Source organism: Salvelinus alpinus, chromosome 26, assembly GCF_045679555.1.
Source record: "Salvelinus alpinus chromosome 26, SLU_Salpinus.1, whole genome shotgun sequence".
Classification (NCBI taxonomy): Eukaryota; Metazoa; Chordata; class Actinopteri; order Salmoniformes; family Salmonidae; genus Salvelinus; species Salvelinus alpinus.
This window is the reverse complement of record NC_092111.1, coordinates 41,776,407-41,790,671: the sequence shown is the minus strand read 5'-3', so window position 1 is coordinate 41,790,671 and position 14,265 is coordinate 41,776,407. Positions and strand designations below refer to the sequence as shown.

The window sequence follows — 14,265 nt, the reverse complement described above, 5'->3', positions numbered from 1 at the left end:
TGGGATGCGGTCCCTGTGTTCTGACTAATGGCAGTGAACTGCTCACCAACACTCAAGATAGTTTAGAGTTTAAAAGAACACAACACCTTTTTTTTTTTTTTCACGACCGCAATGTTCTCCAAAAAAGAAATACAAAAAAAATCACATCTATCTTCAAACTGTTCCAGAACCTTCTGCTCTACAGATGTTTAACAATGTCTAAATATAGAATGATGATGATGTCGTTGAGATTTTGGTGTTTAAGACCTCTTTCCCAAACCTGATTGGTAACTCAGGTTTCAGCTGCCAGTGTACGAAACAGCCATTTTGTTTTTTTTTCCTTTAATAAAATATAACCTATTCAGTGTCTCTCTCTTATCGTTCCAGATAACTCACACATGCATCTGAAAAGTATAGAAAAGTCTATCTGTAAAGAAGGTTATATTAGAAGTGACTGTGTACAGAGAAAGGGCAGTCCGCCTCGTTACCTAAAACTGACTTACAGCGAGTGGACAAAACATTATGAACACCTGCTCTTTACACTGAGTGGACAAAACATTATGAACACCTGCTCTTTACACTGAGTGTACAAAACATTATGAACACCTGCTCTTTACACTGAGTGTACAAAACATTATGAACACCTGCTCTTTACACTGAGTGGACAAAACATTATGAACACCTGCTCTTTACACTGAGTGGACAAAACATTATGAACACCTGCTCTTTACACTGAGTGGACAATACATTATGAACACCTGCTCTTTACACTGAGTGGACAAAACATTATGAACACCTGCTCTTTACACTGAGTGGACAATACATTATGAACACCTGCTCTTTACACTGAGTGGACAAAACATTATGAACACCTGCTCTTTACACTGAGTGTACAAAACATTATGAACACCTGCTCTTTACACTGAGTGGACAAAACATTATGAACACCTGCTCTTTACACTGAGTGGACAAAACATTATGAACACCTGCTCTTTACACTGAGTGTACAAAACATTATGAACACCTGCTCTTTACACTGAGTGGACAATACATTATGAACACCTGCTCTTTCCATGACATAAACTGACCAGGTGAATCCAGGTGAAAACTATGATCCCTTATTGATGTCACCTGTTAAATCCACTTCAGTCAGTGTAGATGAAGAAGAGGAGACAGGTTGAAGAAGGAGTTTTAAGCGTTGAGACAATTGAGACATGGATTGTGTATGTGTGTCATTCAGAGGGTGAATGGACAAGACAACATATTTAAGTGCCTTTTCAACAGAGTGTGGTAGTAGGTGACCAGGCGCACCGGTTTGTGTCAAGAACTGCAACGTTACTGGGTCGTTTACGCTCAACAGTTTTTCATGTGTATCAAGAATGGTCCACCACCCAAAGGACATCCAGGCAACTTGACACAACTGTGGGAAGCATTGGAGTCAACATGGGCCAGCATGCCTGTGGAACGCTTCAACACCTTGTAGAGTCCATGACCCGATGAATGTAGGCTGTTCTGAGGGCAAAAGGGAGGGGGGTGCAACGCAATATTAGGAAGGTGTTCTTAATGTTTTGTACACTCAGTGTAAAGAGCAGGTGTTCATAATGTTTTGTACACTCAGTGTACTTCTATTTGTCCCAGTGGTCATGTTTCCTCCTTCACACTGGCTAGATCATTCTTGTTACTGTCCTCGACAATGCCTCTGTAAGGAGAAAATACAAAGCACCAGATCACAGTCAACATTTACAACATTGTTAACCATGTTATAAGCTAGTGATGTATCATTTTAAATGAACTGATTTTAATAGCCAAAATGCTGATATTATTTGTTGGATGTGTGGTAAAATTCTGGAAAGGTTGAATTAGGAGCGTGAAACGGTCAATTGTCCTCACCTGTACAGGTAGAGTTCTTTAGTAAGACTGTCTCTCAGTTCCTCCATCTCCTTGGTTTTCCTTTTCTGCATTTGTAGCTCCATCTTCTGCTCTCTGCTACTCTCCTCCAGCCTGTCCACTGTCTCCTGTTGGGGAGAGAGACAAGGTTTTATAAACCTGACATAGAGTTTATAATGTATTAAAAGAATGGTGTTTTAATCTATGTCTGTGTGTGTTGGAGGTGCCTTGATTTGTTATGAGTGTGAAGCATTTCTGGACAGCCTTGTAATTCCAACCCTGTCTACTGGCCCTTATTCCATCTCTCCCCTTCGTCCCTTCGTACCCTGTACTGCTCCACGTCCTCTCTCCTGTGGGTCTCCATCAGTTTGAGTCTCTCCTCCAGGCAGGCTCTCTGCAGCCCCAGCCTCTGTCCCTCCTCCCTCAGGGGTCCCCGACGGGCCCTCAGCTCCTGTGCCTGCTGTCTGGCCTTCACCAGGGCCTCTGACGTCCCCTCCCTCCGCTTCAACAGGGCCAGAAGCATTGGCTCATATCTGAGGGAGGAGGAGAGAGGATAATGCATTTCGCTGCACCTGACAAAACATATGCAAATCTATGTACGTGATCAAATCAAATTGTATTTGTCACATGCGCCGAATACAACAGGTGAATACAACAGGTGTAGTAGACCTTACAGTAAAATGCTTACTTACAAGCCCTTAACCAACAATGCAGTTTTAAGAAAATACCAAACAAAAGTAAGAGATAAGAATAACAAATAATTAAAGAGCAGCCATAAAATAACAATAGAGGGGCTATTGGAATTTGGTATCATGATATATAATTCATGATCACAGTACCAATCATGATAAGTGCGTACATCATAATTGCTGTGTCAATCCTAGTGCCATGCTTGACTAGAGATCACCTTTGAGTTATGATAACGCCTGGCAATGTTGAGTTATGATAACGCCTGGCAATGTTGAGTTATGATAATGCCTGGCAATGTTGAGTTATGATAACGCCTGGCAATGTTGAGTTATGATAACGCCTGGCAATGTTGAGTTATGGTAACGCCTGGCAATGTTGAGTTATGATAACGCCTGGCAATGTTGAGTTATGATAACGCCTGGCAATGTTGAGTTATGATAACGCCTGGCAATGTTGAGTTATGATAACGCCTGGCAATGTTGAGTTATGATAACGCCTGGCAATGTTGAGTTATGATAACGCCTGGCAATGTTGAGTTATGATAACGCCTGGCAATGTTGAGTTATGATAACGCCTGGCAATGTTGAGTTATGATAACGCCTGGCAATGTTGAGTTATGATAACGCCTGGCAATGTTGAGTTATGATAACGCCTGGCAATGTTGAGACAGAATACCTTTCCTCCAGGGTTTTGAGCCCTCCCTGCAGGTACTGCTGTATGTCCCCACAGGAGTTCCTCTTGCTCTGGGTCAGCTCCTCTATGGGCTTGGGTGTCTGGCTGCGGGTCTGGAGCTGGGACTGCAGAGTGGAGAGCTGGGACTGGTGGGTGGAGCGGAGCTGAGACACCTCCTCAGTCAGCTTGATGATCAGTGCGTCAAGTTCCATCTGGGGAAGAGACAGAGAGACAGAGCGAGGGAGAGACAGAGGGACAGAGAGACAGAGGGACAGAGAGACAGAGAGACACAGAGACACAGAGACACAGAGACACAGAGCGAGGGAGAGACAGAGGGAGAGAGAGACAGAGAGACACAGAGACAGAGCGAGGGAGAGACAGAGGGAGAGACAGAGAGACAGAGGGAGAGAGACAGAGAGACAGAGACAGAGCGAGGGAGAGACAGAGAGAGACAGAGAGACACAGAGACAGAGAGACAGAGAGACAGAGCGAGGGAGAGACAGAGCGAGAGATAGAGGGAGAGACAGAGGGAGAGACAGAGGGAGAGACAGAGGGAGAGAGACAGAAGAACCTGCATTGCCTTTTGAGCTCTGATGAACGCAGCATATGTTCTGGATCACTTAGAGGGTTCTGGAACACTCAGTGTTCTAGAACATTTAAAATGCTCTAGAACACTCATACAATATTCTGGGGGTTCAGGATATACATAATGATATACATGTACACAGCCCATCTGTAAATAGCCCATCCATCCATCCAACCAACTACCTACCTCATCCCCATATTGTTTTTGTTTTTCTGCTCTTTTGCACACCAGTATTTCTACTTGCACATCCTCATCTGCACATACAGTGGGGAGAACAAGTATTTGATACACTGCCGATTTTGCAGGTTTTCCTACTTACAAAGCATGTAGAGGTCTGTAATTTCTATCATAGGTACACTTCAACTGTGAGAGACGGAATCTAAAACAAAAATCCAGAAAATCACATTGTATGATTTTTAAGTAATTAATTTGCATTTTATTGCATGACATAAGTATTTGATACATCAGAAAAGCAGAACTTAATATTTGGTACAGAAACCTTTGTTTGCAATTACAGAGATCCTACGTTTCCTGTAGTTCTTGACCAGGTTTGCACACACTCCAGCAGGGATTTTGGCCCACTCCTCCATACAGACCTTCTCCAGATCCTTCAGGTTTCGGGGCTGTCGCTGGGCAATACGGACTTTCAGCTCCCTCCAAAGATTTTCTATTGGGTTCAGGTCTGGAGACTGGCTAGGCCACTGCAGGACCTTGAGATGCTTCTTACGGAGCCACTCCTTAGTAGCCCTGGCTGTGTGTTTTGGGTCGTTGTCATGCTGGAAGACCCAGCCACGACCCATCTTCAATGCTCTTACTGAGGGAAGGAGGTTGTTGGCCAAGATCTCGCGATACATGGCCCCATCCATCCTCCCCTCAATACGGTGCAGTCGTCCTGTCCCCTTTGCAGAAAAGCATCCCCAAAGAATGATGTTTCCACCTCCATGCTTCACGGTTGGGATGGTGTTCTTGGGGTTGTACTCATCCTTCTTCTTCCTCCAAACACGGCGAGTGGAGTTTAGACCAAAAAGCTCTATTTTTGTCTCATCAGACCACATGACCTTCTCCCATTCCTCCTCTGGATCATCCAGATTTTCATTGGCAAACTTCTGACGGGCCTGGACATGCGCTGGCTTGAGCAGGGGGACCTTGCGTGCGCTGCAGGATTTTAATCCATGACGGTGTAGTGTGTTACTAATGGTTTTCTTTGAGACTGTGGTCCCAGTTCTCTTCAGGTCATTGACCAGGTCCTGCAGTGTAGTTCTGGGCTGATCCCTCACCTTCCTCATGATCATTGATGCCACACAAGGTGAGATCTTGCATGGAGCCCCAGACTGAGGGTGATTGACCGTCATCTTGAACTTCTTCCATTTTCTAATAATTGGGCCAACAGTTGTTGCCTTCTCACTAAGCTGCTTGCCTATTGTCCTGTAGCCCATCCCAGCCTTGTGCAGGTCTACAATTTTATCCCTGATGTCCTTACACAGCTCTCTGGTCTTGGCCATTGTGGAGAGGTTGGAGTCTGTTTGATTGAGTGTGTGGACAGGTGTCTTTTATACAGGTAACGAGTTCAAACAGGTGCAGTTAATACAGGTAATGAGTGGAGAACAGGAGGGCTTCTTAAAGAAAAACTAACAGGTCTGTGAGAGCCGGAATTCTTACTGGTTGGTAGGTGATCAAATACTTATGTCATGCAATAAAATGCAAATTAAATACTTAAAAATCATACAATGTGATTATCTGGATTTTTGTTTTAGATTCCGTCTCTCACAGTTGAAGGGTACCTATGATAAAAATTACAGACCTCTACATGCTTTGTATGTAGGAAAACCTGCAAAATCGTCAGTGTATCAAATACTTGTTCTCCCCACTGTATATCACTCCAGCGTAAATTGATAATTTGTAATTACTTCGCCACTATTGGCCTATTTATTGCCTTACCTCCTTACTTCAATTGCACACACTGTGTACAGATGTTTCTATTGTGTTATTGACTGTACGTTTGTTTATGTGTAACTCTGTGTTGTTGTTTTTGTCGCACTGCTTTGCTTTATCTTGGCCAGGTGGCAGTTGTAAATGAGAACTTGTTCTCAACTGGCCTACCTGGTTAAATAAAGGTGAAATAACTAGCCTACCTGGTTAAATAAAGGGTTAGGGTTATATATATAATATATAAATACCTGGTTAAATAAAGGGTTAGGGTTATATATATAATATATAAATACCTGGTTAAATAAAGGGTTAGGGTTATATATATAATATATAAATACCTGGTTAAATAAAGGGTTAGGGTTATATATATAATATATAAATACCTGGTTAAATAAAGGGTTAGGGTTATATATATAATATATAAATACCTGGTTAAATAAAGGGTTAGGGTTATATATATAATATATAAATACCTGGTTAAATAAAGGGTTAGGGTTATATATATAATATATAAATACCTGGTTAAATAAAGGGTTAGGGTTATATATATAATATATAAATACCTGGTTAAATAAAGGGTTAGGGTTATATATATAATATATAAATACCTGGTTAAATAAAGGGTTAGGGTTATATATATAATATATAAATACCTGGTTAAATAAAGGTGAAATAAATAAAAATAATTAAAAAGGTGCTGGAACACCCAGAAGTTTAATGGATACTCAGAAAGTTCTGGAATGGTCAGAAGAACACTCCAGCCCCTACCTGTTCCTTGTTGAGCTGGGCAACGTCACGCTGCTGGGTTGCCAGGATGACCTGGTTGTGAGCACACTCCCTGGCGACAGAGAACAGCCTCCTCTTCAGCCTCCTCATCTCCTCCTGAAGACCCTGCCTCTCCAGACGCACACTGGACAGCCTCCTCTGCTCCTCACTCCTCTCAGCCCTCAAAGACTGCCACTCCCTCATCCGCGCCTCCCTCCTCCCATCGGCCTCAATATTCAGCACCTGGCTTAGCTGTGCCGCCTGGCCTCCTTCACTCCCTTCCTCTGTCCCCGTCTTCTCCTCCCTTAGTGCCTGTAGCTCTCCCATCAGTTCATTCCGTCTCTTCTCCAGTTTCTCCACCTCCTCGATGCACCCCTCTAGCACAGTACCCAACACCTCCAACTCCTGCATGGATCCCCCCAGCCCTGTCTCTAGTTGTTGGCCCCACATAATGTGAGCCTCTGTGTCCCCAACAGAGACACCGGAGACATGTCCTTCTGTGTCCTCGTCACACACCGTGGACATGGACACTCTTGTGTGTGTATCTCCACAGTCTCCTAACTCATCCGAGTGTCTTTCTGTGGAGATAGCTTGATAGCTCGGGGGCTCAAATTGGCCAAAGGTACTTCCCAAATATGGCTTCAGATCCACACATCCCACAGACTCCTTGTGTCCATGTGTTGCTCCTCCTCTCTCCATGTGTCCTTGTGTTGCTCCTCCTCTCTCCATGTGTCTGTCTTGTGTTACCTTATTCATGTTGGGGTTGGGTTGGCCATATCCTTTGGGTAAACTAGGGTAAGTCCACTCTAAAGGGTCAAAGGTAATCCCTGCCTCCTCCATACAGTTCTCTAACATGGCCAGCATCGCCATTAGCTCTGTCTGATACTCAGCCATAGTGCCACTCAGCTGAGTGCCTGCAGAGGTAAGAGGAGGCAACTGAGGCTGGACAGCGGCTCCTGTGGCTCCACTCTGATCCAAAATGGATTCCACCTCCTTCAGGTGACTTTGGCACTGGTTCCTAGACTCCTCCATGTGTGTGTCTGTGTAGGTCAGGATGGAGCCACCTGTGTGACAGTCATTACCACCACAGCTCCCCATCATAGCAACCATCTTCTGTATGTCTGACTGGTTCTGGTTCTGAGCTGGTCCAGTCAGGTGTGTGTCTGTGTACCTGGTGGACAGGCAGGAGGCGATGGACACACCTGTCATGTCCTCACAACTCTTCAATAGGTCATCCATCTCCCTCAGGTGTGGTTGAATCTGTCCTAACCCACTAAGGTGTTGTTGAATCTGTCCTAACCCACTAAGGGGTGGCTGGATCTGTCCTAACCCACTAAGGTGTGGCTGGTTCTGTTCTAACCCACTAAGGTGCGGCTGGTTCTGTCCTAACCCACTAAGAGGTGGCTGGTTCTGTCCTAACCCACTAAGGTGTGGCTGGTTCTGTCCTAACCCACTAAGGTGTGGCTGGTTCTGTTCTAACAAACTAAGGTGCGGCTGGTTCTGTCCTAACCCACTAAGGGGTGGCTGGTTCTGTCCTAACCCACTAAGGTGTGGCTGGTTCTCTCCTAACCCACTAAGGTGAGGCTGGTTCTGTCCTAACCCACTAAGGTGCGGCTGGCTCTGTCCTAACCCACTAAGATGTGGCTGGATCTGTCCTAACCCACTAAGGTGTGGCTGAATCTGTCCTAACCCACTAAGGGGTGGCTGGTTCTGTCCTAACCCACTAAGGTGAGGCTGGATCTGTCCTAACCCACTAAGGGGTGGCTGGTTCTGTCCTAACCCACTAAGGTGAGGCTGGATCTGTCCTAACCCACTAAGGTGAGGCTGGATCTGTCCTAACCCACTAAGGGGTGGCTGGATCTGTCCTAACCCACTAAGGTGCGGCTGGATCTGTCCTAACCCACTAAGGGGTGGCTGGATCTGTCCTAACCCACTAAGGTGCGGCTGGATCTGTCCTAACCCACTAAGGTGAGGCTGGTTCTGTCCTAACCCACTAAGGGATGGCTGGATCTGTCCTAACCCACTAAGGTGAGGCTGGTTCTGTCCTAACCCACTAAGGGGTGGCTGGATCTGTCCTAACCCACTAAGGTGTGGCTGGTTCTGTCCTAACCCACTAAGGGGTGGCTGGATCTGTCCTAACCCACTTATGTGTGGCTGGTTCTGTCCTAACCCACTAAGGTGTGTGTTAGTTTGGGCCGTCGTCGACAGGTGAGACCCAAAAGAGTCTGTAGTTTCTCCTACACAACTCCTAAACATGGTGTCCGTGTCCTTTAACTGTGCTCGTGTCTCATCCAGGTGTGTCTCTCTGTAGGTATCCGACAGGGAGGACTGACTGTGAGCTGAGCCCGTCAGGAGTGTGTTTGTACTGGTAACTCCCAGTAGAGGCTGGAATGAAGCACCCGTCTCCTCTTCAACACCATCATCCCCATACTTATCTTCCTCATCGATGAACAGCGGATCGAAGCAGATTTCCGGGTCCATCGGCAGCTCAGACTCTTGGTCCTCCATGCCCTGTGATGAAGAGGAGGAAGACGAAGAGTGAACAGAAGTTGTGAGTAATATTGTAAACCTAATAATATTACATTGTAGAAAAGCCAGCTGCGACCATATAGGTGGACAGGCATTCCAACCACAGAGTCTATAGGTGAAACACAGTCAACAGACTGGGTGGTGTTGTCTTCGAACAGGATGTTTTAGTCAACTGGAACAGGGGAAGAGGCCATGCGGGGTAGGGGTTACGGTGAGGTGGGGTGCATTACAGCAATAAGCCTAAAGAACGTCAGTCACCACAGGACAGCTGCCCTAGCCTAGCACCAACCGACAGCTGGGATCAGACACACACACACACACACGGACACATTTGACACACACACACACGGACACACTTGACACACTTGACACACACACACAGACACACTTGACGCACACACACACACACACACACACTTGATGCACACACACACACACACACACACACACACACACACACACACACACACACACACACACACACACACACACACACACACACACACACACACACACACACACACACACACACACACACACACACACACACACACACACACTTGACACACACACACACACACACACACAGACACACTTGACGCACACACACACACACACTATGTGCGTTTACTCTTATTCTTATGGGGACACACATTGACTTGTATCCTAGTACACAGGCATTCACAGAAACACTGTGACACCCTCTAGCCTGGCTCATAGCCTGTGGCTCTAACGCTTTAGCAACTGGCATGACATAGAGTACATTACAGAGTACATCATCAGAACATGTCATGTACCAGTCGATGGACAAGCTATTCATACTGCGTCAGGGAGACTAAGCTAAGTGTTTAGCTGTAATGACTCTGCTTGTTAAGCTAGCCAGAGCTAGCTTTAGCCTACTCTGTAAGACTCAGTTATTACTTTACTGGACACCACTCGTTGTTGAGTCACATCGTAACGTTTTAGTGTTTTCTTGTGAACCCAACCAAGTAAACAAAACCAACTGTTCTTGTCAGGACCAATCTTTAGAGGCAACCCCCCGCAAAAAAGAATGAGCTGCTGTATACCAGTACCATATGTGTCAATTTATGTACATTTGAAATATGTGAATACGTGAGGACCACTGTTTTCAGTGCCAGTCTCTCTGCAGTGTCGCCGGTGCCCTGGGATTGACAGTTACCGGCATGGCAGGGGCACCAGCTGTCTCTCTCTTCCTGCCTGGGCAGGGTACGCATGGAGAAGACACATTCCTACAGAGCCTCCGTCATGAGCCTCTCGCTTATGTCTGCCATGTACAAACTGCCCACGGTTTTCAGAGTGTTGATCTGTAAAGCAGAGACACAGTTATTTATGTCCTGATAAAGTAGTTGTTTGGTCAATGCAGGTTTGTACCTCTGAATCTGAAGTCTGTTGACTGCCCACAAACGGCCGTACAGTTGACTGCCCACAAACTGCCGTACAGTTGACTGCCCACAAACGGCCGTACAGTTGACTGCCCACAAACAGCCGTACAGTTGAATGCCCACAAACTGCCGTACAGTTGACTGCCCACAAACTGCCGTACAGTTGACTGCCCACAAACTGCCCTACAGTTGACTGCCCAAACTGCCCTACAGTTGACTGCCCACAAACTGCCGTACAGTTGACTGCCCACAAACGGCCCTACAGTTGACTGCCCACAAACGGCCGTACAGTTGACTGCCCACAAACGGCCGTACAGTTGACTGCCCACAAACTGCCGTACAGTTGACTGCCCACAAACGGCCCTACAGCAGACTATTCAGATTCAGAGAGGTACAAACCTGCATTGACCAAACAACTACTTTATCAGGACATAAATAACTGTGTCTCTGCTTTACAGATAAACACTCTGAAAACCGATCCATGAAACATACTTTAAGTAGCTGTTTGACCACGATCTCAAAAAACACACAGACTTGTTGAAGTTGATGTTATTAGATTTGTTTGATAAACCTACCATTCAGCAGATCCTTTCTCTCCAATCCCTTTCTCCTCTCCTCCGTCCTTAGACAGTATATCCACAGGATGAAACTGAGACAGTGACTCTGGAGAAAAGAGAGTGAGGGGAGGATAAGAGAGAAAGGAAGAGGGATGAAAAGAGAAAGAGAAAGAGAGAAAGAGAGAGAGAGAAAGAGAGAGAGAGAGAGAGAGAGAGAGAGAGAGAGAGAGAGAGAGAGAGAGAGAGAGAGAGAGAGAAAGAGAGAAAGAGAGAAAGAGAGAGAGAGAGAGAGAGAGAGAGAGACAGAGAGACAGAGAGAAAGAGAGAGAGAGAGAGAGAGAGAGAGAGAGAGAGAGAGAGAGAGAGAGAGAGAGAAAGAGAGAAAGAGAGAGAGAGAGAGAGAGAGAGAGAGAGAGAGAGAGAGAGAGAGAGAGAGAGAGAGAGAGAGAGAGAGAGAGGATTGACTCTGCCTCCTCTCCAACAGTCAGTGGGCTGCTATGCGTTGCCCTGGCGACTCTGATTCGGTTTACATGTATTAATAAACACTTGTCTGTAGGGAGAAAGAGGAGACAGAGTGGACCGGCTCTGTCATAGACAGAAGTTGGTTCCCAAATGGCTTGCCTAAGTAGTGCATTACATTTGACCAGGGCCCAGAGGACACACAGACTACAGCTTAACAATAGATCATTTTAGCCTTCATTTAATTGGCACCATGTTGGAACCAATGTTCCATGACAGTTACATTCCATGAGAATGCAAATTAGAACGCTTGACCAGTTGTTTGACAAAGTTCTTTTTGGGGAGGGGCCATAGCGGCAATATCCAATAGGAGAAGCGAGAAGGCGGGGATGACTCAATAGGAGGAAGTGTGTGTGTGTGTGTGTGTGTGTGTGTGTGTGTGTGTGTGTGTGTGTGTGTGTGTGTGTGTGTGTGTGTGTGTGTGTGTGTGTGTGTGTGTGTGTGTGTGTGTGTGTGTGTGTGTGTGTGTGTGTGTGTGTGTGTGTGTGTGTGTGTGTGTGGTGAGCGGGCCGTGGATTCCTCCAATGCCTGTTCATTATCGAGCCATCTTTTTATAGCCCCTGTGCACTTTGCCTGCCCTAACACAAGATATCAGAGAACAGGGTTGGTTTCCCCCCCAAATCTCTGGGGATATACATGATGGAACACAGGTGTTCCTCCCTGCGGTCTGTCTGTCTTGAGAAGAGAGAATCTATCACGCGTTCTTTTATTGTAAAAGTAATGGAATTTATATCTAAGTTGATAATTAACTGACTGATCTGATGTTAACATAATATATGCCATCTAGCAAACACTTTTCTCCAAAGTGACTTACATGCATGCATGCATACGTCTTAGTTATGGGTGATCCCAGGAATCGAACCCACTAACCTGGCATTGCAAGCACCCATTCCCTAACAACTGAGCTACAGAAGACTACATGTTCACATTATTAAAGTCACCACAAGGTGGAGCTAAACTCTCAATAAAAGTCATCTTGGTCTGTCTGTAACTCCGTGGGTGGTGTGGAAAAATACAACTGGACATTTTACAGTTATTATATCAGTTAGGTATAAAGTCCTCAGTCTGTCATAGTCATGGTTTCTCCTTGGCCAGACTCTGTGTCTGTCTCTTTCTCTAAACAGTGGTTCAGATGAATCAAGCCCATTCTTTAAACATGTATAAACATACAGTATCCTCCTTTACATGATATTATACTGAGGGGCCCGATTCAATCAGAGCCACTTTAGCTGGATTTTCCCATGACTGTGTTAGAGATGTGTCCACAAGCGTCTCCCGGCATTATACATAAAGCGGACAGTGCCATTGGCTGCACCAAGTAGCCTTGGAATGTGAGATGTAATCTACACCTCCATTAGGATGATAGATGTAATCTACTCCTCCATTAGGATGATAGATGTAATCTACTCCTCCATTAGGATGATAGATGTAATCTACACCTCCATTAGGATGATAGATGTAATCTACTCCTCCATTAGGATGATAGATGTAATCTACTCCTCCATTAGGATGATAGATGTAATCTACTCCTCCATTAGGATGATAGATGTAATCTACTCCTCCATTAGGATGATAGATGTAATCTACTCCTCCATTAGGATGATAGATGTAATCTACTCCTCCATTAGGATGATAGATGTAATCTACTCCTCCATTAGGATGATAGATGTAATCTACTCCTCCGTTAGGATGATAGATGTAATCTACTCCTCCATTAGGATGATAGATGTAATCTACTCCTCCATTAGGATGATAGATGTAATCTACTCCTCCGTTAGGATGATAGATGTAATCTACTCCTCCATTAGGATGATAGATGTAATCTACTCCTCCATTAGGATGATAGATGTAATCTACTCCTCCATTAGGATGATAGATGTAATCTACACCTCCATTAGGATGATAGATGTAATCTACTCCTCCATTAGGATGATAGATGTAATCTACACCTCCATTAGGATGATAGATGTAATCTACACCTCCATTAGGATGATAGATGTAATCAACACCTCCATTAGGATGACAGATGTAATCTACTCCTCCATTAGGATGATAGATGTAATCTACACCTCCATTAGGATGATAGATGTAATCTACACCTCCATTAGGATGATAGATGTAATCTACTCCTCCATTAGGATGATAGATGTAATCTACTCCTCCATTAGGATGATAGATGTAATCTACACCTCCATTAGGATGATAGATGTAATCTACACCTCCATTAGGATGATAGATGTAATCTACACCTCCATTAGGATGATAGATGTAATCTACTCCTCCATTAGGATGATAGATGTAATCTACTCCTCCATTAGGATGATAGATGTAATCTACTCCTCCATTAGGATGATAGATGTAATCTACTCCTCCATTAGGATGATAGATGTAATCTACTCCTCCATTAGGATGATAGATGTAATCTACTCCTCCATTAGGATGATAGATGTAATCTACTCCTCCATTAGGATGATAGATGATAGATGTAATCTACTCCTCCATTAGGATGATAGATGTAATCTACTCCTCCATTAGGATGATAGATGTAATCTACACCTCCATTAGGATGATAGATGTAATCTACACCTCCATTAGGATGATAGATGTAATCTACTCCTCCATTAGGATGATAGATGTAATCTACACCTCCATTAGGATGATAGATGTAATCTACACCTCCATTAGGATGATAGATGTAATCTACTCCTCCATTAGGATGATAGATGTAATCTACACCTCCATTAGGATG

The 14,265-nt window shown here is 44.8% G+C and overlaps 1 protein-coding gene across 2 annotated transcripts; it reads right to left on the bottom strand.

Moving 5' to 3' along the window:
• Window positions 1-304: 304 nt before the first annotated feature.
• sync (syncoilin, intermediate filament protein) lies at window positions 305-11,459 on the bottom strand. Of its 2 annotated transcripts, XM_071369034.1 has the most exons (7): window positions 11,016-11,459; window positions 10,218-10,362; window positions 6,512-9,019; window positions 3,232-3,440; window positions 2,192-2,399; window positions 1,870-1,994; window positions 305-1,678 (listed from the first exon to the last, which is right to left on the bottom strand). In XM_071369034.1, the coding sequence occupies exons 2-7, from the start codon at window positions 10,221-10,223 to the stop codon at window positions 1,621-1,623; spliced, it is 3,114 nt and encodes a 1,037-aa protein (XP_071225135.1). In that variant the 5' UTR covers window positions 10,224-10,362; window positions 11,016-11,459; the 3' UTR covers window positions 305-1,620. The 2 variants fall into 2 exon arrangements, with proteins under 2 accessions (XP_071225135.1, XP_071225136.1); XM_071369035.1 differs by lacking the exon at window positions 10,218-10,362 and having other exon boundaries at window positions 11,016-11,297.
• Between the last annotated feature and the right edge of the window lie 2,806 nt (window positions 11,460-14,265).